We start from the raw sequence: 24,973 nt of genomic DNA, 5'->3' as shown, positions 1-24,973 counted from the left end.
CTCACTTCTCCCAACACTAATAACACAGAGCCGACTGCAGCAAAAAACATTTCAGGCTGTTGCTGCATGAAATTCAAAAACCCACACTAGTTTCTATTAGACTTTAATTTGATGCGTTTAAAGCGCAGGCAGAGTTTTGGTACTGTGTGATCCAATAAATGCCCTAGGGCTCACAAATCCAAGTAGAGCAGCTACTGTATCAGCAGAAGTTTTTCGCTCAGGCATCCTCATTTAATGGAAAGTTCATGCCCTCTCTCTCGGGTCATTTAGAGGCCTTCTAGGAAACGTAAAAAAATATATACAAGTAACTGAAGAAGGGCAAGGGCCAAGAGGCTCCACCATAACAGTACATTTCAGCACTCCATCAAAAATCTCTCCTGGAATGAGGGGGAGCGTGACGGATCGATGAAAGTGGATCTGAGGAGACACATTCAACTGTTTGAGAGTAGAAAGGTTGTAGAATTATCACCTTGACTCTTAAGAACCTTGTCTACAGTCTTAAACTAATCATTATTTCTTCAAAGAGCAAAACCTGACATGAGAGAGTTGTTTACCTGACCGAGGGATAGATAACATTAAGTAAAAGAAAAAGTTTACATGCAAATCCCGGTTCCCTTTGTGCTCTCCTTTTTCATGTCTTTTTTTTCAGTTTTGGTTTAAATCCCTTGCTCTCCGGTTCTTAGTCGGTCTCTCGTTTAAATGTATTATTGTATTATACAATATTGTAATCGCCAGCATTGTGGATAGAATTTTTTAGCTTTTTCCTTGACAGTTTCGATGAAGCTTATTAATAAATGCTAAATGTCAAGAAGTTGTGAGGTGTAACAATAAAAATAGTATGTGGCAAATGTATAGAATCATATTTGGCATGTGATGCATCAAAGACATGACAAATAGTGGCGGACTATGAGTAGACTGTCACTCTCCTCACGTTAATCCGTGAGACAAAACTTTAATGCCATATTTTTAAATAATTTCACACCTGGTTTCCTCCTGTTCAAGGTTTTATTGGCACTTTATTTTGAAGAAGTCATGTTATAGGTGCACGGGCCATCCCTCATATTGATATAACAGTGGATGTAGATTTGCAAATGATCCGAACATTTTATTAAAATGTGCGCAACATTTGAATTGACCTTGAAAATCTCACTTACGTTTGCATTGGGTCAGTCAAGGACTTAAAATAAGCAGCAGTACATGAGATCAGACGTAATTTCTATCGGTGAATGCCTCAAATACTAAAATAACTTTTGCCATGATACGTCTTTTAACATCCACCTGACTCACAGGTGAGAAGTGATGCTCTTCACTGATCACTGGCCCTCTGTGTGTTTCATCACATTACATGTTTATAAGTGGAGCTCTTGAAAAGAGAATTATGCTCAGTGACTGACACTTCACTATGAGGGTATCAGGTGTCTGGCAGACACACATACTCATTTCACTTTGCGTGATTATTCTCTAACTCGCAGCCCTGGACTCATCCTCTCTCTCTCTTGTTAACATGTAGGACACAGTTGAGGCTGAAGCATATTGTTATGACAGATTCACAACTGGAAACCAGTACTCGACTCCATCGTGTTTAGGTCTGTGCCTGATTCACCGGAGATGCAGCAGGAGTGTGAGCGAGCGAGGCAGACACAGAACATTGCTGGAATGCAAACCTGCATGAACGTTGACCGTTCCCTGGATGAGTAGAACTCCTTCCACGGAAGCTGTCACCTAAACCTTGAGTGTCAGGCCTCCGAAGCCTCCGGGGAGATCCGGTAAAGCGGATTGAGTGCAGATGGCTGGAATAACACAGTGATTCAGCTGTGAGCTTCATGCATGGTCAGCCTGCAGCAATGAAGTCCGCTGTGCTCTTAGAGCTGAGCACCGGTGTCTCTTTTGCTGCTGGCTGTCGGCCCGTGCAGTTCTGGCTCATCACCTCGTTCCTCTTTTATATGCAGACAGCTACTGTGTGTGTCTCTGAGCTCTTACCATGAGGTCACAACTGAGCTATGTGGAACATACATTACTTCAATTAATGAACACAAATGAGTCGGACTCATTATGTTTATCGACTTGGACCTTGTTGTTTTGGGATTTATATCTTTGTTTGTACTTTTAGGTCTTTATTTCCTGTTTCACTTTGAAGCTTTTCTTTCCTCCTGTAAATCACTTCCCATCTTTGTCTGCCTTCCAGGCTTTTGCATCGCTCTTATTGGGTTCACCTGCGCTTGTTTGCCCGTGTATTTAAGTTGTGTGTTTCCCTGACCTCATGGTTCTCTCGTTTTTCAGCATTCTCAGTGTTTCCTTTAAACACGAGCTACCTGACTGTTAAAACGTGCCTGACATACCTACTTGAATCCAAATGAGTTCTCCATATACACGTAATATGTCAAGTGATTTAGGGACATCTCCTATGATCGTAAAAACATCATATATCAACCTTTATAATTAATTCAAAACATGCTGATTTCCCCTTATATATTCATTATCTTGTTATTTAGTTCGCATACATAGAAGTACATTTAAAGTCCATTCCAATTGTACAGCTTTTCAATTTTATGTCAAATGTTTCCTTTTAAAAAAAAAAACGTATTCACACATAGAAGCCAATGATTCTTATAGTGTGTTTGAGTGTGTGAGTGAGTGTGTGTGGGTCGCACTGAGTAGCCAAGGGCAAATTAGATTAAAATCCCTCACAGTGTGATGTTAATGAAGCCATTATTGATGCCACAATCCCACAGTCAACTCCATTCTTGGCTCCTTCTCCCTTTTCCCCGCTCTCATTCATTTCTCTCATCAGTCTCTGCTGCTTTGTGCCGACATGAATGTAATTATCAGATACACTGGAGTTATATAGAGAGCAGTGTGAATGATGCTGGCGCTTCACGGTACACTCTGATATCCACCTTTCATTCATCTTTTCTTTACGTCTTTCTTTTCTGAAACACGTTCCACTTATATCCGTCTTCACTTTATATTTAGTTATTGGTCTGGTATATGTCACAGTGATTATGTGTCCGAGATTTAATATATCATTTCTCTGGAGACTTATCCAATAAATCCACATTCCCATTCATAATTTTTATTTTTTTTATTGAGATTGAACTTCCATGCTATTAACCATGCTTTGGATTAATCTTTTTAGGCCTAAGAATCGAGTCACCCCAGATTTTTAAAAAGAATATTAATCTAGGTTTTTGTTTGAAACACTTCTACGGATACACCTGGCATCCAAACTACTCCTGAGTTTTGTAGACGCTAAATCAGAGAGTTTGGAAACCTTGCTGTCCCCATTTTAGTTTGAAAACTCCAGGCCTTCTTTTTAGTCAGGCGTAGACACTCATCTTCTTGGCGATTGTTTCTTTTCTGTCACGATGTTTCCTTCGCTAATTCGTCTGGCGTCTGTCACATGACCCCCTTTACAGGAGAAATCAACCAGCACAAGTATCAGCTACCAGTGTAGAACTCGACATGGATAGAAGTTAAATTCTTACGCTTGTGTGGACGAAGATCCTTTTAGTTAAAAAACGTAATTTTCAAATGAAATTGTAGCAGTTTGGACGTAGAGAGCCATGAGTATTTTGTTTTTAGCTCCTCATGAGGTTCAAGCAACCTTCAAAAATAAAATATGTATTACTGGTAGCATCGGTCTCGTATGGAAAGGGAAAAGGAGCCAAAATGAGTGAGATTCCACATTAAAATCCCCTTGTGGCTGCATCAGTATCAAGGTTTATTGAATATTCATTGATGCAGAAGATTTTAGGGAGCGGGGGGGTGCACTGCATCGCATGTCTTCAGTGGCTAAGCAGCACACGGTTTGTTAAAAGTGCAAGCTGTGGCATATGTGCAGTAATTTGCCCAGTGTTTTCTTTTTTTATTATTATCCGGCTTTATCCTGCTGCCCCTGTTCTATATGCGGAGTTCATCTGTGCTGCATGGACAGACTAAATGTTGTGCATATGATGATAGCTCTCCGTGACCTAAATCTAACTCGACACGGGGCTTTCATCTTCTTACAGGACAGGTTTTTGATACGTCTGTGTGCTGCAAAAGAGCAAAAATGAAGGGATGTGTTGTTGTTTTTATTCCCTTATCCACTGCTATCCATATATTTATATATTTCTTTCTTCCTCACTACACACTAATCACACAACATTAAAATATGTTGGTAAAATAGGGGGGGGGGGTTGGCTCAAAAACAGGCCTCATTACATTGTTTCCTGATTCCACAAAAAACATCAGATTTGCCATCTGTTTGTGTGTTAAGTGCTTTACAGGATCATTGTAATACACATGCACACATTAGAGCAGCTGAGGCTCAGGAGGTGGAGCTTTTACTAAACAGAAGGTTGGTGGGTCGATCCCTGGCTCCCTCAGTCCACATACCGTTTAATAACATAAAAAAACATATTTCTAACTCTAACCCTGTATGGAAGTGATGATTGCTATCACTGCTGTATGTCTCCGCCCATGTCAAATCCTTTGATAAAAAACGTTGGAAATGGCCTTGAAGTCTTGCATATGGTGCATATAGCATTATACTTGTGGGACTTTCCAGTGTGAAAATGTTGCCAAATTGCACTTTAGCTTATAAGCTGAAATTTTGGCTTCGGTGAATTTAGCTAGCTGGCTCTGGCCATCTTCTTCGCTGTCCTAGAAACAAACCTTGCCAGTGGCAGTAAAGCACAACTTCTGTTCTGAAGCATCAAAGAAGAGGTGTTTTCGATAAAAAGGAAAACGTGATATCGGACATAGTAAATTTGCACACTCGTCGATACTTGGCTCTGCATTTTAAGCAGTAATGGCGACATATTGATGTGAGTATCAGAACATCTCGACTTTAATTGGCCCCGACAGCTGTGGGGGTGAAGGATGTGTGATCGACCAGGTGATTTGTATGAAAGTGTGTGCGAGATGGTAAGTGTGACTTGTGCTGTAAAGAATTTTAAGTGGTCAAAAAAAAACAGAAAAGTGCATCAGACCAACTACGATTTAACCGCATTTGACTCTGAAAACTAAAAATTTTAAAAATGAGGATGATTTTTTTCTCTCAATCACAATTTTTATTTCAATCAACACTTGTGTTAATTTTGAGTTTTAATGCATGTCTTTCTCAGTAGGGCATAGCACTTGCTTACATTATTCCGATGCCATTAACTCACTCTGCTACAGATCAAATGATTTATAAGGTTGGCACAGCGTTCATGTCGGGCCAACTGTGTGGCCTATTATATAGACAACATAAATTAGTTTATTTATTGACCATTACATGCACCATTGACTGTTACTGACAAGATTAGCAGGGAGATACAAAGATATAAATGTATAAAGAAAGTGAAAATAGGGAGATAAACTTAAGTAGTTAGGTAGAGTGTGGAAGAGTGAGGAAGAGTGTGTGTGTGTGTTTCAAGGAGCAAGAGGAGGAAGACACTGAGCTTTCAGCAAATGTTCAGCTTGTTCAGCCTTGAGGCAAATAGCACTCACACCAATTCACACACTCAGTCCTCCACCTGTGACTTCATACATCATTGTATCCTCCACTGGCCCTGAGTGAAAATTACTATGACGGGAGAGAAAGGTGTGTGTGTGTGTGTGTGTGTTAGCAAGACCACAGGTTAGTGTTTTGCTTCCACTAAATCTCAGTAACATCATAAATCATTTAAACCTTTATTAACATTAACAACGCTCAACGGCAGCTGAACAAATTCAAGGAAACTTATGACCCAATGAACACAACATTAGTCTTTGGTCTGTTGTAAATGTAGCTGTTGTTACAGAGGCTGAACATTATGGATATATTTATCCTCTTTCAGTCAGAGAGGAATAGTGCGAATAAAAAATGACTAGATATGAGACGTATCCCCTGAAGCTTGTCATGTATATGTCAAGGCCACACAGCAGCTGGTCGGGTGATGGTTGCATTGGTCAGTTGGTTTTGAAAATACAGAACAACTCTCATAATAATTGTGTGTCTCTCTCTCTTTCTCCTGTAGTGGTGGCAGTGGAGCCGCTGGTCCGAGGCCTGAGGAAACTCCCAGAAGATATCGACTGGTCGTACTCAGGTCTGTACCAGTTCATTTTGAACCTTTTCCATTTCCTGTCCTTACAATTGTAAGACCGTGTGTCATGAGACTCTTACGCAAGCGTTGCACAGCTGACAGATTCCCAGTGTTTTCAGTGGTAGGATGTATTTCACAGGAAGTTGTTGAGGGTATACATGTGCAGAGAACCTGTAAAAAGGCAGCAACAGCTCTGTACAGTGAGTAAAAGGATAAATGCAAAGTCAAATACATTGATCAATACAGAACAGTACTAGAATTACAAAGAAATATACAACTTGCTACTGATTGTGCTTTGTGAGTGGTGTAAGTGTCTTGAAGTCATCTATTACAGTTACATAGTGTATTTGACAGCTCTATAGGGATCAAATCAGCCAAGCACATCTAAGGCACAAGATACATTTCACAAATACAAATGTGTTTCTTTTTTTTAGTGTTAGAAGCATACCAGCATTTTTTATGAGCGGTCTTTTGTTCCCAACCAGGAGTGTGTATGTGTCCCCATGGGCCTGCCTAGAGGAAAAGCGCTGCAACCAGCATGTTTCTTACAGAGCGGTCTCCCATTATTTTGCTTGGCTAGTCCGATTACTTCTTGTTGAAAATCTCTGGATTTCAGAAAGGTGATGATGTCGTCCCTGTTGCTTCTTTTCATGTAACCAGTTGGATGACGCAGGACTCGTCCCCTTGTTACCCAAGAATGTAGAAGCTTGTACTGGCCGCGTCACGGCAAAGACAGCACAGCCTGTTTGAGGGAATTGATCGGCCTGACACCTGAATGCTGCTGTTAGGTGTTGGGCTTTTTCCATCATACGTGTTGTAAGAGTGTTATTATTTGTGGAGTCAAGACAGCACGATTCCTTACTCTGACAGGTTCAACAATACAAAATATAAGTCCAAATGTCCTCCAATTGGTGCTTGAAGTGAAAAATGCACAATGCTAGTCTACCATGAAACAGATTAATAATAATAATAATGATGATAACAATAACAAACGCCAAGGCCGCTTTACAAACCAAGGACGGAAAATAATAGTGAAATGGTGACTGAAGGACAAAAATAGTGTTTTTTTTCAAGCTGTCCAGGTATGGGGCAGTGCAGATCTCAATGCTGGTAAAGAGTTCAAATGGTCGGGCTGCTACACTGAATGTCCTGCCTCTGTAGACTTTCAGGCTGGTAGGGGGGGAGGGAGAGCAGAGCGTTATTTGAGGACCGTAGGATGGAGTGGGGCGGAGAAGGTCAGACAGATACTCGGGGGCAATTTATAGGTGAGGAGAAGGATTTTGTGTATGATGCGGTGGTGTGTGTGTGTGTGTGTGTGTGTGTGTGTGTGGGGGGGGTGATGTGCTGCCAGGGCTTGATCCGGGTGACAACAATGGCAGCTGAGTTCTGCACACTCCAGCCTGTCCAGGTGCATGCTGGGTAGCCCGTACAGAAGGTGATGAAGGCATGGTCAGGTTCTCTGATTGCTGTTCTTTTTCTATTTGAACTGAGCATGGAACAAAAGCTGTTTCTCGACATGACTCAAATTGGACTCTTCAACCATCAATCACACAGGAAGATAAACATGGGTTGTTCAGGTTGCCCCCTGCGCAGAATGCACAAGAGACTGTCCCATCCGCCCCAACAGTCTAATTATCACATAAACTGAAGAAATAATCTATTAACATCTCCCGAGGGAGCCCAGATCTGCCTCGGAGCATATGGTGAGATGACATCAGCTAACCCGGCACGGAGCCCCTGCCGGGCGCTAAGCTGCGGTCGGACAGAAACAAAGAAGGTAATGGTCCCAGAGGGAGAGATTAGCTTCTAAGTGGTCAGGGGGAACGAGGATGAGCGATCTGGCTCAACAAGTCGTCAGTGGGCTAAACACAAAGCTATTAAACTTATTAACCTGCACCCCAAATGGATTCCTGGGGACAATAGACACAAGTGGCTGAAATTCTTGTTCCCTCCCCACCCAAACTGAACTTGACTACCACTCTGTAAGAGATTCAATCCGATTCTAAGGAGTTGGGCCTGAGGATGGGAGTTAATCTGTGTATGTGTGCGCCTGCCATAACATGACATGCAGTGACATTTTGAGCAGCCAGTCACAGTGTTTCTTGGCAATGTTGTTGTCCAGTAAAGTACAGCCAGTATTTGGCTCTGCTCTCTCAGCTGCTTGAAGGGGAAGCTTGCCTAGAAAGAAACATAGTGACATTACAGTGCCATGGAAACAATCCATGTCTTCCATCTTTTTCTACAGACTATGGTTCTGTGTGGAACAAAGCTAGAGTGGAAGTGAAGCAACTGTGCTTATATGAACTTGTTAATTGAACATCCATTTAAAATTAACTTGGCGCACAGCGTTTGTGTGAAACCCGTTAATGAGCCAGTGCAGTGACTCAGGCCAGATTCACCCACATGCACCCAGGGATGCCATGAGATTTGTTTATGTGAGTTGTTCCCACTCATATTTGACGAAGCAGCAGGAATGTCAATAAATCCAACGCTGACACACACACATACACACACACACACACACACACACACAAACACACACACACACACACACACACACACACACACACACACACACACAGACTGTTTGCCCAAGTGTAATTGAATTTTTTTGTATGAAAGATGAAAAACCTATCTGCTTTAGAATTAGATTAGAGATCTTTCCATCATCGGCTCCCTCACATTTCCTTCCCTCCATTTCTCTCTTTCATCTCTCTCTCTCTCCCTCTCCCTCTCTTACTTTCTTTCTCTCTTTTTTCTACATGATATTCAGAACGTCTCAATTTTCCCTGTGTTGGAGTTCATCACACCTAAAGGCCTCTCAGTGGCAGTTCATTTGGATTCACTGTAACTTCAGCCATTCTGCTCTCTCGCGGTGTGTGTGTGTGTGTGTGTGTGTGTGTGTGTGTGTGTGTGTGTGTGTGTGTGTGTGTGTGTGTGTGTGTGTGTGTGTGTGTGTGTGTGTGTGTGTGTGTGTGTGTGTGTGTGCGTGCGTGCGTGCGTGTGTGTGTCAGCGTTGAGTGTGGGCATGTGTTCACAATCTTGTTTTTCGGACCAGCTCTGTTACGTGCCCTGCGTTGTGCACTGAGCTGTGAGTAAAAGCATTAACATTTGAAAGAGGCGCACTTCATTGTGAGGCACCGTGCACAGCTTTTTAGTTAGGTCAGAAGTAGAGGGGGACAAAAGGAAAATAGAGGCAAATAAAAGAAAGAGGGCGCCAGGAGAGTGAGAGGGTGAGTGATGGAGAGACGGAGAGTTGAATTTGAAAAAAAAGAGCTCCACAGTGAAAGGAGGAGAGGGGCCGAGGAGGAAGGCTTTAAAGTGGGCTACATCAAAACCTTTTCAAACTGCTTTTATTTAACAAACTGGTTGTACGATTACATTTTTGAATAAAGGTTCAAACTCATAATTCAGTCAAACACAATCACATAGAAAAGCTATTTCACATCTGCGCTATACATACTAGTTCACAACAAGCCAACCAATCAACATCATGCAGGATAAAGGGTTAATTATAGATCAGCAGTGTTGGATGCAGTAAATGGTGGGGGGAAGGCACATGTTGCAACAAAGTCCTTTTGTGAGATATACAATCTAAACTGTGTGGAGCTAATGAATTGATCTGGCTCCGATCTGAGAGACAGTTTTCCTTTTTCCTTTTGCTAATTTGTTTCAATTCGCCATATTTAAAGTCTTAGGAGAAAGGCACAAACTCCAAAGTTAAGGTAACAGGCGTTTCTCATGTGTATTCTCCTTTCATTTTCCAAAACTGTAGTTGCATTTGAAAAAATGCGATAGCTCAGTAGTGCTTTCAGGAAATGCAGTTAGATGTCTGGTTTGTTTTCTTTATTTCTTTATTTTTTGTTTTTGTTTGAGTGTGTAAATGCCTCTTGCCATTGCAGCCAGACTAAATGGCTGAAAGCAACAAAACAGACAGAAAAATCTCTTTCTTGCCATCACTATAATTTGAGAGCGTTCATACAAAACATAGGTCTTAACACTGCTTAAGTTTAGTGTAAACCTGAAACTAACTTAAAAGAACCGAAACTCCCGTAACTATAATGAACAAAATCGGAAAAATGAAAAATGATCACAGTCACAGCTCATCCAACCGTCATGCCTGTAGTCAGTATCTTTAGGCAGCTTATTTATTTCCCGATCAGTTTATGATCTAATATCTCCTACACAAGCCAAGAAGACACTATAATGTTGGTGTTTGCCACACAGTTGAGCGTATGACTGTGAGCATGGAGTCCTTAAAGTTACTATCTTTGGGATTTCTGTTTGGCAGCACTTGTGCCAAATACCACTTGTGCCAGATTTCTGGAGGTAAGAAAAACTCTTTGAGCATCTCTGAGAAACATAACTGTAAAGCAACTGGTGTGCCTGTTCTAAAGTGCAGCCAAACAAACTCACATATTTGAGTGAAGAATCTGTTCAGTGATTGCCACGACGACAAGGAATCATGCTGCGCAATGTTTTTGCAGTTGTAGCTATAAAGCACAAGGTTTGTTGTTGCCCGAAGCTCTCCATCAAACATCTCACCATGTCTGTGCTGCAATATGAAAAACTATGAAACTGACAATTTAAGGCAGTCACATGATCAGCTCTTGTTCGGTAGATGGATTTTAGATTACTAGTCACACTCAGCACTGAACTCTGTGGCAAACAGTAAACCACCCTGTGCTTTGGCTGTCATGGTTTTAAATCAAAGTGCATAAGCATTGGCTGTTACTTAATCCAGCTGTGATTACATTACATTAGTGAGCCTGTATCAGTGAGATACAACGTTCCAGACCAACATTACATCCATTGTTCCCTTTTAATCCCGGGTGCACACTGAGGCCATTTGAATCCTGTGCAGGAATGACCACTAACAATGGAAACAACAATCATTCTGTTTTATAATATAGGACTAGATGGTGAATATCCCTTGTTTACAGGTCTTCAGCAGAAGTAAAGTGACCAACTACCAGTAGATGTATTCAGGTGTTAGCGTCCACCAGCGGATGTTAGGGACATCATTTTTGTTGTCAAGTGTTTTGGCCTCGCAATCAAGGATACAGGCCGAACGTGAGGGTATACTGAGGCTCAAGGTAAATCTGACTGGCTAATGGCTTGAATTATGATTCATAAAAATGTTTAAAATCGTCTCTGTAAAACTGCCTTTTAGTTGGATTGAGTGATTAAATTTGCTTCAGGTACAGATTTGATCATTTTTTCGCATTGCATATTTCACAATTATATGACTTGTATCTGTGCCAGCTTCCACTTTGTAGTACTAACTGTACATTTACGACAGTACATTGAACAGTACAGTAATAACTGCACATTTTGTACTTGTTTATGCATGAAACATTCCCTCCTCCTCCTCCTCCTCCTCCTCCTCCTTTATCTCCATGTTTTCCTCATCATTCCTCTGCTTTGTCTCTGGGGGGTCCCTGGGATCCTTCTGCCTGGAAGACACCCCCCAGGTCCCCATCTGTTGTGTGTGTGTGTGTGTGTGTGTGTGTGTGCTTCCAGCTAAATGCAATTAGATGCGATATATTTTTCAAAGCATAGTGTTCAAACACCCCAGCAGAACTACACACACTCACTGGACTTGTACTGAGATTTTTTACCACTGCTACTTCTTCTGATACCTTGGTTTTCTGCCTCTGAATCTGTGTCTTTCTTTCTCTCCTCTCTCTTCTTAATCCAACTAAGACATAGCCGGGGGCCATTCAGGCTTCAATACTCCCCGAGCGCTTTATCTAGAGAACACACACACACACACACAGACACACACACACACACACACACACACACACACACACACACACACACACACACACACACACACACACACACACACACACACACACACACACACACACACACACACACAGACATGTACAGATTTTAGATAAATGAATACTTCCTGTTCACATAAGTTGGTTAAACCCTGCCGGTGAACCGTTTCCTGATGCTCTTAATTATGTGATTGGAGAGAAAAGTGGACTGTGACAGACGCCAACCGCTTTATATGTTCACATTTCCAATCAGATCACAGCCTCGATTAAACGGTGCCGTAGTTTCCAAGAAAAGACGTGTCTCTGCAGCATTAGTACCAGCAGCTTCTCCTCGCCGCTCCGTCATCAGGATCGTCTTCCAAAACCCCGGCAGACTTCTTTATGTAAAATTCATGTTCACCACGGAAATGCAAATCTGGGTCATTGTGCGTGTATGAGCAGTTTACATTCATAGACTCACTTTGCATGCATGCACTCCGTGTACATGTCACTCTGTTTTAGATGAAGGGGAAGATAACATCGGTCGTTTCCATGCTGGTGTAGCTGCAGTGGTTGTGTTCAGACTCACATGAGTAGTGAATGAGAGACAGCACAGCTCACACATGTTCCCTGCTGTTAAAATGCATTTTGGGGTCACAAGATAGAGCCTGACCTCACAAAAGTACAGGTGTGAATCAAAGTGTTTCTACCTGGGTCGGGTTTGGTCACGTTGGCGGGGCCTGTACTCAGGGAAAAACATGGGGCTTGGGTCGGATTCAGACACAAAAAATGAAATGTGCGTTGGATTCGGGTTGTGCTCCGCAATTCCTTTCTCGTGCATGGTCCAGGCAGCCCGAGGCGCACTCAAGTGTGTATGCACCCAAGATGGATTGTGGAGGGAATTTGATCCGATTGGCCAAACCGGCTCTGAAGGTGGTCTGGGTCTCGTAATGCAATTGTGTTGTCAATCAACATACAATTATGTGGACAGAAATACCGTGTGGAGCTAAGAGGCTATTAGCTAGAAAACACAACCTCCGTTTTTGTAGCAAAACAACATCACATTACTGACTTACTTTAATGATGGGTCAATAGGTCAAGCTGATAGTGATCGCCCTCTGCTGGATCAGCAGTGGCAAAGATTTTGGCGTGACGGGCTGCCACGCAGTAATGTTACCAGCGGAAACTGTGTTAGGATCCTGTTAGCCAGATAACGTAAAAAATACTGGCACTGTTGTTTCCTAATTAATGTCACAAATGAAACAGATGCATCCCCTTTTACAAATTATGAACGAACCAAGGAATAAAGCTGCTGATGACTAATTGGTTGATCATAATACTCACAACGTCGCTAATCATTTGTGATTACTTCACACACACATGACAACAGCGCCCTGGTGTGTAATTTGAAAGTCAAATCAGCCGCCCTTCATCATCCCATGGGTTACAATGCTGTTTGTCTTGATGCATATTCATTGTGGTATTGATCTGTCTTTCTGCTGGAAGGCTTTGATTAGTCTTTGTCTTTTTTAATGTCATATTATTAATTGGAGGGTTTCAGTGTCTCGTAGCTCTTTGTAGAGGCTTTTACACCATGACTTTGATCCCAGTTATCTGAGTGTCTCCCAGTCAGCTGTCTGTTTGATTGTGTGTGTGTGTCCTCCCTCTCAGCTCATGTGTTTGCTGTTTCCTTGTCTGTGGACATTCGTGCGCTCACCCCACAATAACCGCTCTCTCTCTTAGTCACCAAATACTTTAGGCTGGCTGCTCTTCTGCTCCAGTTGTTGCTCAATCTGTGCGGCTGCTCCCAGAGCCTTGTAATGATGCAGAGGTGTGTGTGTGTGTGTGTTTGGGTTTCTGTACACAAATACACACTCTGTGCTTCCCATTTTCTGTCCTTGTTTTTCGCTTGCACCAGTGGGTAATGAGTTCAGCGGCTGTAGTTTCTGCATGCTGTCGGCCTCCTCTGACCATGAGAGGAAAGAGTGTGAACAAGGAGTACCTCGATATTTAGAGAAGTCTGCATTGCACGCTCATGTTCACTAACATGGCCTGTTTAAGAGTTATACAAACATGGGCCGTAATCCGTAAACCTAAGTGTACACAGCTCTGAGCATAACTCCATCCTTTGATAGTCTTGAACAAATGCTAAAATCTGAACGGGGGGCGAGGGAGGCGGGGCTGGATGTTGAGTGAGAGTGTCATTGTCGTGACATTCTCAGGCCATTAAAAAGTGGAGAGTGACACAAATTCTCAAGGCACCTCGTCACTTCAGAGGTGGGCCTGGAGTGGCCATCAGGCTACATCCACACCACTATGTCTTCCTTCAGTAAGGCATCCACTCTGCTACGTCCAGCATTAACCCATGGTGCTCTGGAGTATCAGGGCTGTTAAAACCTGGAAATGCTGGGTGATTTGATTCAACTTTATTGTCTGATCACTTAGTAAAAGTACAACGAATTGTAGTTTAAGGTGCTGATGAGGCAATATTTACAGGTGAAAGTTTGTGTCATATGTTGTATATATATTTAATAAAATAGCAGCAAGGAGAACTATTTACAGATATGGCATAAATTAGTGTGTACAAATGCATTGAGAAGAGAATGTTATATAATAAAAGATAATATATGAGACAAATTGCTTTGTAAGATTGATAAAATAACAGATAACAGACATGTAGGAAAGCTTTTATTCAAGCAATCTGTTGTAAATCAACATAATTAACATTTGATAAGAGGGCGTTAACTTTAACATCGATTTCATGACCAAGACACATCCAAAAAGGTTGACTCGGCATCATCCTTTGAAGCACTTGCCTAAACGCCACATTTTTATACACTATATTGTGTATGAAATGGGAAATTAAAGTCACCATTAATATGTTTCATCACAGTAACCCGAACCTTAAAATGTTATTATAATATACATGCAAGTGAGCAGCATCTCTTCAAAGAAGGAGGGGCCTAGCAACAGGGTACACCAGGCAGGCAATTTACGTCAGTCCACAACAATGAGAAATATCTGTGAACCACTTCTAAATTCTATGATGGGCTGCAGGAGACGGCAACAACACCACAGTAGGAAACCTCCTAATGAGGCCCCATGCCATTAGCTTTCTGCCGAAAGCTTTATCATTTTAGAGCTGTGGTTGAGGAGAGAGGGGTTTCGTTTAATGTGGGGTCCCCTAGGATCCCCTTATTCCCAAGTCCTTTGAAAAGCTCCTATAGAGAAGCACCGATTTTTGTGCAAGTAAGTTATATTTAGTTTCTTGATTCTGTACATTTAGACGTTAAATCAGCTTGGAGAGGCAGTCTGCCGTAGTTTCATATTTAACTGAGAAGCTGCAGTCTGGTCTCGGTCTGGTCTCACTCCAGAGAGTTCCCTATGTTCTCACGTCTAGACGGAGCCATCAGAGATCACAGGAAGAGCATACGGGGGCGTAAGTTTTTTTCTTTTTTTTCTCTATCTGAATAATCTGACAGGTCTGATTGTCAGATATGGTGGCTGCTGACAGGCCGTCATTACCATAGAGTAGATCTCACTGAGCGGCTGATGTGAGAGAGAGAGAGTGTGTGTGTGTGTGTAGTCCTTTCTCTGCCATACATAATAGATTCATTTAGTAGCTCAGATCTTATCCGCTTCAGGCTCACTCCATTATGTCAGTCATTGTGTGTGTGTGTGTGTGTGTGTGTGTGTGTGTGTGTGTGTGTGTGTGTGTGTGTGTGTGTGTGTGTGTGTGTGTGTGTGCGCGCCCATGAATGCAGAGATGCTGCAGACTAAAAGTGACTGAGTTCTTCTTTCACACAGAGGAACATTTCTTATTCCTGAGCTCATTTGTCTGCTGTGTTGAAGATTTCCTGCAAACACACGTGACAGCAGCTGTGACAGAGCAGTGGCTCTTTAATTGGTAAAAGTCTACATTGAATATTAATGTGTCAGAGAATTGCATGATTTAAACATTTTTGGGGCCTACACTGTACACAGTGGATGTACTGTAATGTTGAAATTATCATTTGAAATGGCAACACAGACATATGCAGTATATTTATCAAACCAGAATGTCACATAGTAGGGTGAACACCCCCTCCAAGAAGAAGATTTTTTTTTTCGTTTAATCTTCTGCTTTCATGAATAATGTTTAATCACCAAACTCAGTTTCATGCCATAAAGCATTTGAGATTCTGGGAGACTCTTGACAGGATGAGGGTCAAAGGAATAACCAGGTCAACTAAACTCGCGTTACCTCTACCAATCAAAGCTGCTCTGCTCTCTCTCTCTTTCAACAATGGACGCATTTTTAAAATCAATTTGCATTTATAAAAACAACATAATTTAATCTTTGTTCACATATGGTGCGGGGAACTGAGATCTGGTCACAGAGACTCACTTAAAACACAATTCAATACGGGGTGTGAACACACAAACACAACACTGTCCACTTCTCATAGGATATCTCAGGATGGATGTTAGTGCCAGGTCTGAACAGGGTCGATGTCATGGCTCTGTTGTGTTGATAGTGTTGATGTAATAATTGAAAGTTACAGAAATTAAAGGTTTTCCCTGATTTATAACGAAAAAACGCAAATCATTTGGTACTGTTCCTTTTTTTTTTATATCATTATAAATTCATTATCTTTGGCTTCTGGGCTTCTGTATGGATCTATTTTTCTCGGTATGATTGGATGGGTTTTAAAACCAATCTTTAGTCATCTATATTTATACACTGCAGCATCTGGAACATTTAGGAAATAGAGAGCTCTCTGTGCATGAAATGAGGTTAAACTGTTCAAGTGCTTCTGTCTCCTCCTGCCAGCCACACAATGATGCAGATTCAGAGGCTCCGCCCCTGAGTTAAGCTAAACCAAGAAACATTTTTTTGCTTTTAATATTTGATACATATTCAGCTATTTTTACCGACAGTGATGCAGACAGGAGCAGACAGTCCTCCAAAAAGTCGAGCCCTCCATTATTCAATTTAATAAACCAGCATGTTGCATGTTGTCTGAACGGTTAGCTCGCTCAACAGTGCAGACCCTTCTCGCAGAGGGTGACATCAGCTCTGTGTGTGTGTGTGTGTTTGTGTGAGAGAGAGAGAGAGAGAGAGAGAGAGAGAGAGAGAGAGAGAGAGAGAGAGAGAGAGAGAGAGAGAGAGAGAGAGAGAGAGAGAGAGAGAGAGAGAGAGAGAGAGAGAGAGAGAGAGAGAGAGAGAGACGTTAAAGGGAGCCAAACTGGTGTGAGATTAGGCAGGAGGAGAGAGACAGATAGTATGTATGTGTTTCTCAATGAGCACTTTCTCAGCATGAAACACAGCTGCACGATACATCAGTACACACACAGAAACACACACACACACACACATACACACACACACTTTTCCTTTCCTTTTTTTCCTCTTCTTTCCTGTCTTTGTCTTCTGTTCTCCTCCACCCTCATGTCTTATACACTTCATATTTTGTGACCATGTCTTCTCCTGTGTCCTCTCTCCTCCCTCTTGCGCTCTAACCTTTTTGTCCCCTGTTGCTCCATCTCTGTTCTCCTCTTGTACTCAATGCACTCTCCTCCTCTGTGGTCTCACCTCTCCTCCTCTCTCCTCTCACCTCTCCTCCCTCGGGAGTCAGGGCTAATCTGAAATGAAAGGGGTACTGGGGTAAATGGAGCAGTGGCAACAGGTGTAAATGGTTTGTGTCTTGATCTTGTCTCCTTCGACAGCTGGTTGCTCTGTTAGCTGCGGCAGAGACATTTAGGATCTTTCCAGACATCTTTGCTATTTTACTATATTGTCCACTTTTTAATCATTATGAACTATGAACTAAAATTACATTTAAACAAATCATCATGTCACAAAGGGTTCCTATTATCTTGACCACTTTACCAACTAGAACGGCAATCAGAGCGAATACCTTCACAATGGCCAACAATCCCCTTAAAATGAGTCGCTCATAGAAATCAGTTCCCTAAACATGTCTGATATATCATAAAGAATTATACCCTGGGAAAAATGTTTAAATGTCAAGCTACTTCCCATTAGACAAATCTTCCCCAAATAAAAATGGGTTCTGCCTTGGCCCTTCCACCAAATTTCAATAACATGGGTTTTGGAGTGCAATTCTTCTAAAAGACAAAAAAATAAAACAAAGAGACAAACAGCAATGAAAACTTATCCTCCTTGATGTAGGTAATGAGCATAAATAAATGCAGATTTTGCGTTACCATCTTTCTATTCTTACTCTAGAACCTCAGATCTGTATTTTATTGATTGTGACCCCACCTATTGAATTTGATAAATAATGGTTTTAAAATGTAGAAGCAGAGAGGGACAGAGGACAAAACTAGTATAATACTGATAATATTTCTTATTAAAAATAGAAGACTCTGCTTTAAACGTTCTTTACATGAATTTCAACAACAATAGGTCTGACGTCCTCACACTGGCTGCATCAGCGGGCTTTATTCTGGAACTACTGTGAAAAAGCAAGTGGAAGTCAGAGATACGAAATGTAATTTCCATATTTAATCATCCAAATTTTACTCCTTGACTAAATGTGAGTTGGTGTACGTGTGTGTGTGTGTTTGTGGATTTGAATAGGACGGGAAAGTCGAGCTTCAGGGGATTTTGTATTCCTTTCTCCAACCTGTCAGCTACTTGTTGCCATGGTAGCATTATGTCAGAGGAGCAACTTAGCGAGTGCGTTATGTTATGATGCTGACGGATGAGGCTGCAGTGGCCAGACAACAGACCCCGTCATTTCAGCAACACACACCCACCAACACACACACACACACACACACACACACACACACACACACACACACACACACACACACACACACACACACACACACACACACACACACACACACACACACACACACACACACACACACACACACATACACACACACACACACACACATACAGTGTATTAGCACCGTCATATAAAATGTGGATGAAGATGGAAATGTGGAGCCTAACGTACAGATACCACTCAAATTGAGATAATGAACTGTGCCACAAAAACACAGCTTTGTGAAAAATACATTACTATTTAACTGTTTATATGTATGTTTTGATCTAATGCAATGTCTAGGAAACCAAAATAAATTCTTCTGAATCAAATCCACACCAAAGCTTCATGTTAATATTATTCCTTTGTCCATACCACTCCCTTACACCAACTTTCATAAGAATTGGTTTTGTAGTTTTTGCATAATCCTGCTAACAGACACACAAACAGTTTTTTCCAGTCTTTAACTTTGTGGTCTGTGGTGTTTGTCCATGACAATAGTCTCGGTTATGCACCTTTTAGACTGTAAACCAGGACTTATGCAGGTTTTGTAGGTTGTTGTCGATTAAAAGTCGCTCCTGTAAACAAAACACAGCTGGATGTTGCTGAACCCGTGAACTCACAGAACATTTTGACCTCAGTCATTTTCATAGGCTGGACATTTGTGACCTGTAGCTGTCCAACTGGCAGCAGTGCAACAGAGAGGACATTGATTTAGCTGAACTTGGGTCACATACCCACACATAAGCAGGAATGTAAAGCCAATACCTGTTAAGTCATGTGTGACCAGTTACGGTTAAACCATCTGCTCTGACCTCATTAGACCCATTGTCTTTATTGTTGTACTGTAAAACACACATACACACTGGGGGGTGAAACTCAGTGGCATATTGCATACCCCTTATATTCATTTCTATACAAACAGATTCTCCTAGTGGATATACAGAATCTGTAGGCAAGGGACAAGGTTTGGGGGATTGTCCAATCACGTTAGAGCATGGAGAAACACATTGACGGAAATGCATAGTTTTTTAAATGTATCTGCATTCGTATGGAGCTGATGGGCTCCATGATTGACCTTACTCTGACCTTAACCATCACAACTAACCCTTACCCTTACCCTTACCATAACTTAAACCTAATAATAACCCTAAAACCAGGTCTTAACCCTCTAACAGCCCTTTTAATATGTGAGGACTGGACAAAATGAGGAAAAAAAATCAAACCTAGAGGTGAATTATTGAATTAAGTTGTGTATCACAATAAAACATTACTTATAAGCTTTTTGAAAATGGTTTTTAGTTTGTTGTTTGTTTTCCAACATGATACACTGTAACTTCACCTCTGAGACATAAGTTGGCACGATGAATGTAGTTCAGTTGGTTTACTCAGAGACTTCCCTGAATCCGCCTGGAGGAAGCAGCAGATGAATGGCTGCACAGTGAATTAACACATTCACTCATGCAAAGACGATGACTATTCATGCTTACACGCGACTAGCAGTGGTGGTCCAGTTTACACTAGTACAGTATACACGTAGCTTGTACCTATGAGAAGGTGCTGTGTGTGTGTGTGTGTGTGCACATTCCCAAAGTGTAACAAATAAAAGGACACACAATGGGTATGTCAGTGGATGGAGACGGTATCATGAATAGATTCATACGTGTGCACATACATGTCTTGGCATTTAAACAGCGTTTGTGTATGCAGACATACACTCATAAATAATTAATTCACTCACACACACACACACTTTTTTTAGGCAGAGCTGGTGATATTTAGTCGAACATTTTTGCAAACTGAATGTGCTAAGAGCACGAAATTAGGAAAATGCAATTTTTACTTGTTATTTTATGCCTCTTTGATTGGATTTATTGTGATTCATATTTAACTGCAAAATGTTCTTCAGATGCTGCTCATACTCTCTTACATTATTAATGTAAAAAGCACAGCCTTGTTCAAACACACACACACACACACACACACACACACACACACACACACACACACACACACACACACACACACACACACACACACACACATGCTTGCATATAAACACCCACGCCTCATGAGTACGTTTAAACTGAATTCCCGCTGTGCACTCCACACAACAATTCAGAAACACACATTCACACATACACAGGACATCAATAAATCTACACAGAATGTGAGACGTGTACTCATGTGTTAACAGCACACGCAAACACACGGACTCGGAGGTTGCAGCGGTTTGACCTGAGGCTAACCAGTCAATAGTTTGACCATCTGCTCTCATTAGAGCTGGACCCATTTAACAGCCAGTGTACTGTTTGTGAACAGCATCACACATTTGAGATACAGATAGGGCAAAGAGTGAAAAGTGAAAGGTGTCAGCAATCCGAAAATATCTTAGTATCGATTTTTTAACAATAAAAGAGGAAAATCTGCTTTATTGTTTTTTGTCACAAAATAGCACACAGGCTGTTTTCCCAACACAAACAAAGCTGAGCCTCCAGATTTTTCTGGTGACGCAGATACAAGAGAAAAACAGTTTTCTGGGAGTTTGACATTTTCAGATCAGTAGTCCTGGAACATTCTGTATCTCTTTATTTATATGTGCCACATCTCTCTTGTGCAGGTACCCTGAACCAGCACATCTGGGGTAAGAAGTACCCGTCCTGCAACAGCGGGCGGCAGTCTCCTGTGGACATCGACGAAACCTTCACCCAGGTCAGGCTGCAGTACCAGAACCTACAGCTCGAGGGCTGGGACCAACTGACGGCAGAGTCCAGCACCATCCACAACAATGGGAAGACTGGTATGGAAATGTTTTCACAATCTCCTCAAATGTAACCTCACTTCTAAGTTTTGGCTCAAGTGAAATTCCACAAATGCCATTCAAACGCCTACCTACCCCTCACACGCCCATCTCTCTCATCTAGGTTGTCTAGTTATTAGCAACAACTCCAGTAGCATCATTTGTGACAGAAATGTCTTATGGAGTCGGGGCTTCTCACCTCTGGAGTTTCCTGACATCCAGCTGAGATTTAAAGAGCTGTGGTGTGTTTGTGAGACAGTCAGGGTGGAGGCAGTCGTCTCTGAGGACATGGAGGGACAGGGGATGATGGGAGACGATGTGGTGGTTTATCTGTTTGGTCTCAGCATAGATTTGAAAATGAGCTCAGCTTTCCAGATTCCCCCTCATGGCCACTCTTTGGTGGCGCCCACCCTTGATTAGAGGGTATTAACCTTTTCATATATATATAAATGTCATGATATAAAGACGTCCCAAATGGTTCTAACACCTGGTGGTGGTGATATTGAAACCAGCATTGATGTAGTTCATCAAAGAACATTCATAATTAAATTTACTTTAATACACCTTTCCCACACACTGTCTGCACTTTTGCATTATGACACGTGAGTGTTAACAGTCTAACCTTCACAAACTGTTTTCTTTGTTCATAATCAACCCCCCAGGCTTAATCAAGAAGGGTTTGTTGCTCGGCCCTGTTTAAGCTGCTGAAGCCAAGTTAACAATGATGTCCTGCAGGAAATCAAACCACAAGCTGTTTCATTTCACTTCTTTGTTATTTTCAACCCCAGAGAGGAGCCTGTTGAAGCAGCAAGCAGAGGAGGAAAATGCAGCATGTGGTAGATCCTATGGAAATGGTTTTGACGTGTTTCTGTTGCTGTAAAACACGTCTTAATCCCTGGATGTGGAAAGAAGCTTAACTTTTCAGATGCTGAAAACCACATGTATAGATATTTCACAACCTGTAGGTTAATGAAGAAGAGAAGCAGCCATGGATTTAAAGGGGAAGAAGTCAGATAATGAAAAGAAACTGAGAGCAGCAGCCAGTGAGACAGCAGCGCAGAGATCATGCGGAGAGAGGGGAGGACGATCGATGTCGAGAGGCAGACGAGATGAAACCGAGCGACAGAGCAGAGGCAACAAAGGAGCAAGAGAAAGAAATGTACATGTAGAAAAGACGATGTGACGAGACAGCGAGAGGAAAGGCAAATGAAAGCTGTCTGAGATAGCATCACCCTCATCTAATACTCTGTGTGTGTATTTGTGTGTGTGTGTGTGTGTGTGTTGACCCTCTGCATGTAAATGCTCCTACAACCCATCTCCTTTTTTCTCTGTGAAATCACACAGGAAATTGCATATTTTACCAGATGTTGAACAGCTGGCTTAATATTATGGGATATGCGTATGACCTGCTCTGTCACACTGCACTGAAACATCATATTAAAAGACAAACTGAGCATCAGAACATGTTGTAAGCATTTGCAAAATGTCCACATGTGCCTCACGTTTGAATCCCACCATTAAAAGTTCAATGAGAGGGCTGATAACAAATGTGCAGCCACATATCATAGTCATGACATGGCACATAAATCCAATGACCAGCGTGTCCACATTTAAGATGCAGCTGCCAGGCTCCTACATGTCATTTCCTGTGGAGAGAAACATTTTGTTCCTGTGACACCACTGCAGCAAGGATTGAAGTTGCTGTTCCCATCTTATCGCTTGCTTAGAAGTAGACATGAAATTAACACTTGAACAAAAATCAGTGTGAGAAAAAACTAACCAGAATGACAGAAACCATACTTGAGATGAATGTATTTGATGTGCACTCCTTCCATCTCTCCCTTCTTCTGTCTACTAACAGGGAGGAGGTGGGCTTTATGACCTATACTGGAATAAATGAACATTGATATACCATTTTGCATATCAGCTCATCATTTGATCAAAAGCCAACATTCTTTGCAATTTTATATTTCAACAGGTTGGTTTTCAGAAAGGTAAAATCAAAGTAAATGTGTGTGTCTTAGTGGCCATCGATGTGGAGGGGGAGTTCTTTGTGAGCGGAGGAGGGTTGAACTCCAGGCTTCGTGTCAGTAGAATCACGTTCCACTGGGGGCGCTGCAACGCGACGTCAGATGGCTCTGAACACAGCCTGAATGGGATGAAATACCCTTTGGAGGTTTGTTCGTCTGCTACATCATAACACATTGAACATTGGTCTGAGTCCAGCTAACCAGCCCGTTTCTTGCTCTCATCCAGATGCAAATCTACTGTTACGATCCGGATGACTTTCTTAGTCTGGATGATGCGATAAGGGAAGGAGGGAGGGTCTCTGCCTTGGCTGTGCTCTTTGAGGTAGGTCCACCAGTTCTGCACTCGTCCATTTTTGCAAACCTGCACCCGCAGAGCTCAGTAACGTTACCCACAATTATCTCCAAGGCAAACCCACACCCGCCTGCATGTCGATCCAACCCGTCAAGCATAATTAAACACACATCACCTGGGTAATGGCCTCCTCCTCCTGGTGGCTGCTCCTGCATCTGTCAGTGTGTTTCCTCTGTGATGGTGTAACCAGCTTGTGGCTATCACAGCTAATACATTGTGGCATTTTTTAGGCAGCAAAGCCACTGACATATTTACCACCGGCTGTTTTTGTTTTACTGGGATGCACATTGGTTTACTAACTAGTTCAGTGTGGGTGAGCAAATATTTGATAGGAAGTAAACAGGTCAAAGGTGGTGTCATAGGCTTTCAAATTAAAATGAATCTTTACGGCTGACTGGGCTTCACAGCCTTTTTTAATTTCTGATTGCTCCTGAGAAATGATTTACTTTAGTTCTCACCTGCTCCCTGCCCCCATTTAGTTCATTCTGTTATTTTTATATTGATATACTGTTTTGCAGGTTAGCCATTGGGTACCCACCTGATTCGGTGCAGGTCTCTGTCTGTTCCTCTTTACAATGCTGCCTGTCTGTGAAACCCTCAGTAGAATATTGTGTTTCTCGTCCACAGATCAGCCTGGAAGACAATGAGAACTTTACTCCTGTGATAGATGCCATCAACACTGTCAGCAGGTTTGGTAGGTCGCCGCTCTGAGTCATTACACTGGGTGCAAATTGTAAAATAACAAGCCCTTACATTGTATTAATCTCCCCTGTTGTTGCGCTTATGAGCCACACACTGAGCACTGCACAAATTGATTTTTGCCCAAGAGGGAAAAACACTGAAGTAAATTCAATTTTACTTTTCACCAGATAAAATTATAGGAGGTGTTCTGGAGAATCATTTATTTAATCAACAGAGAAAGCAGCAGAATGATAGTGTTCAGCGAAGCAAGCAACCACTAATTAAATCAAGACATTACACAAAGTCATTCAGAGTCACTGTATTTCCACGTCATTGTGATAAAGTTTCAACACAACTAGTTTGAAAATGTCCTTGAATCAAAAATTGCAGCACTGGGAAGAAACAGAAATGCCACAAATATAATGAGACAATAAATTATGTGTCTCTCTCCTAAATGATAAATCATGAATGTCACAGACTTATCACACAGTTCCTGAGAGAAAT

General features: G+C 41.8%; 1 protein-coding gene across 1 annotated transcript in view; it reads left to right on the top strand.

The window, feature by feature from the left end:
• The window catches only part of ptprz1b (protein tyrosine phosphatase receptor type Z1b), a 65,847-nt gene that overhangs the window by 21,764 nt on the left and 19,110 nt on the right, over positions 1–24,973 (top strand). Inside the window, exons 2-6 of the mRNA XM_061080322.1 lie at positions 5,939–6,053; positions 21,227–21,406; positions 23,431–23,582; positions 23,663–23,758; positions 24,416–24,482. Of these exons, the coding sequence (XP_060936305.1) occupies positions 5,939–6,053; positions 21,227–21,406; positions 23,431–23,582; positions 23,663–23,758; positions 24,416–24,482 (610 nt within the window). The remainder of the gene's footprint in view (positions 1–5,938; positions 6,054–21,226; positions 21,407–23,430; positions 23,583–23,662; positions 23,759–24,415; positions 24,483–24,973) is intronic.

Source organism: Limanda limanda, chromosome 1 (genome assembly GCF_963576545.1).
Source record: "Limanda limanda chromosome 1, fLimLim1.1, whole genome shotgun sequence".
Classification (NCBI taxonomy): Eukaryota; Metazoa; Chordata; class Actinopteri; order Pleuronectiformes; family Pleuronectidae; genus Limanda; species Limanda limanda.
The sequence above is the reverse complement of the archived record's forward strand: the minus strand, read 5'-3'. Positions and strand labels throughout refer to the sequence as shown.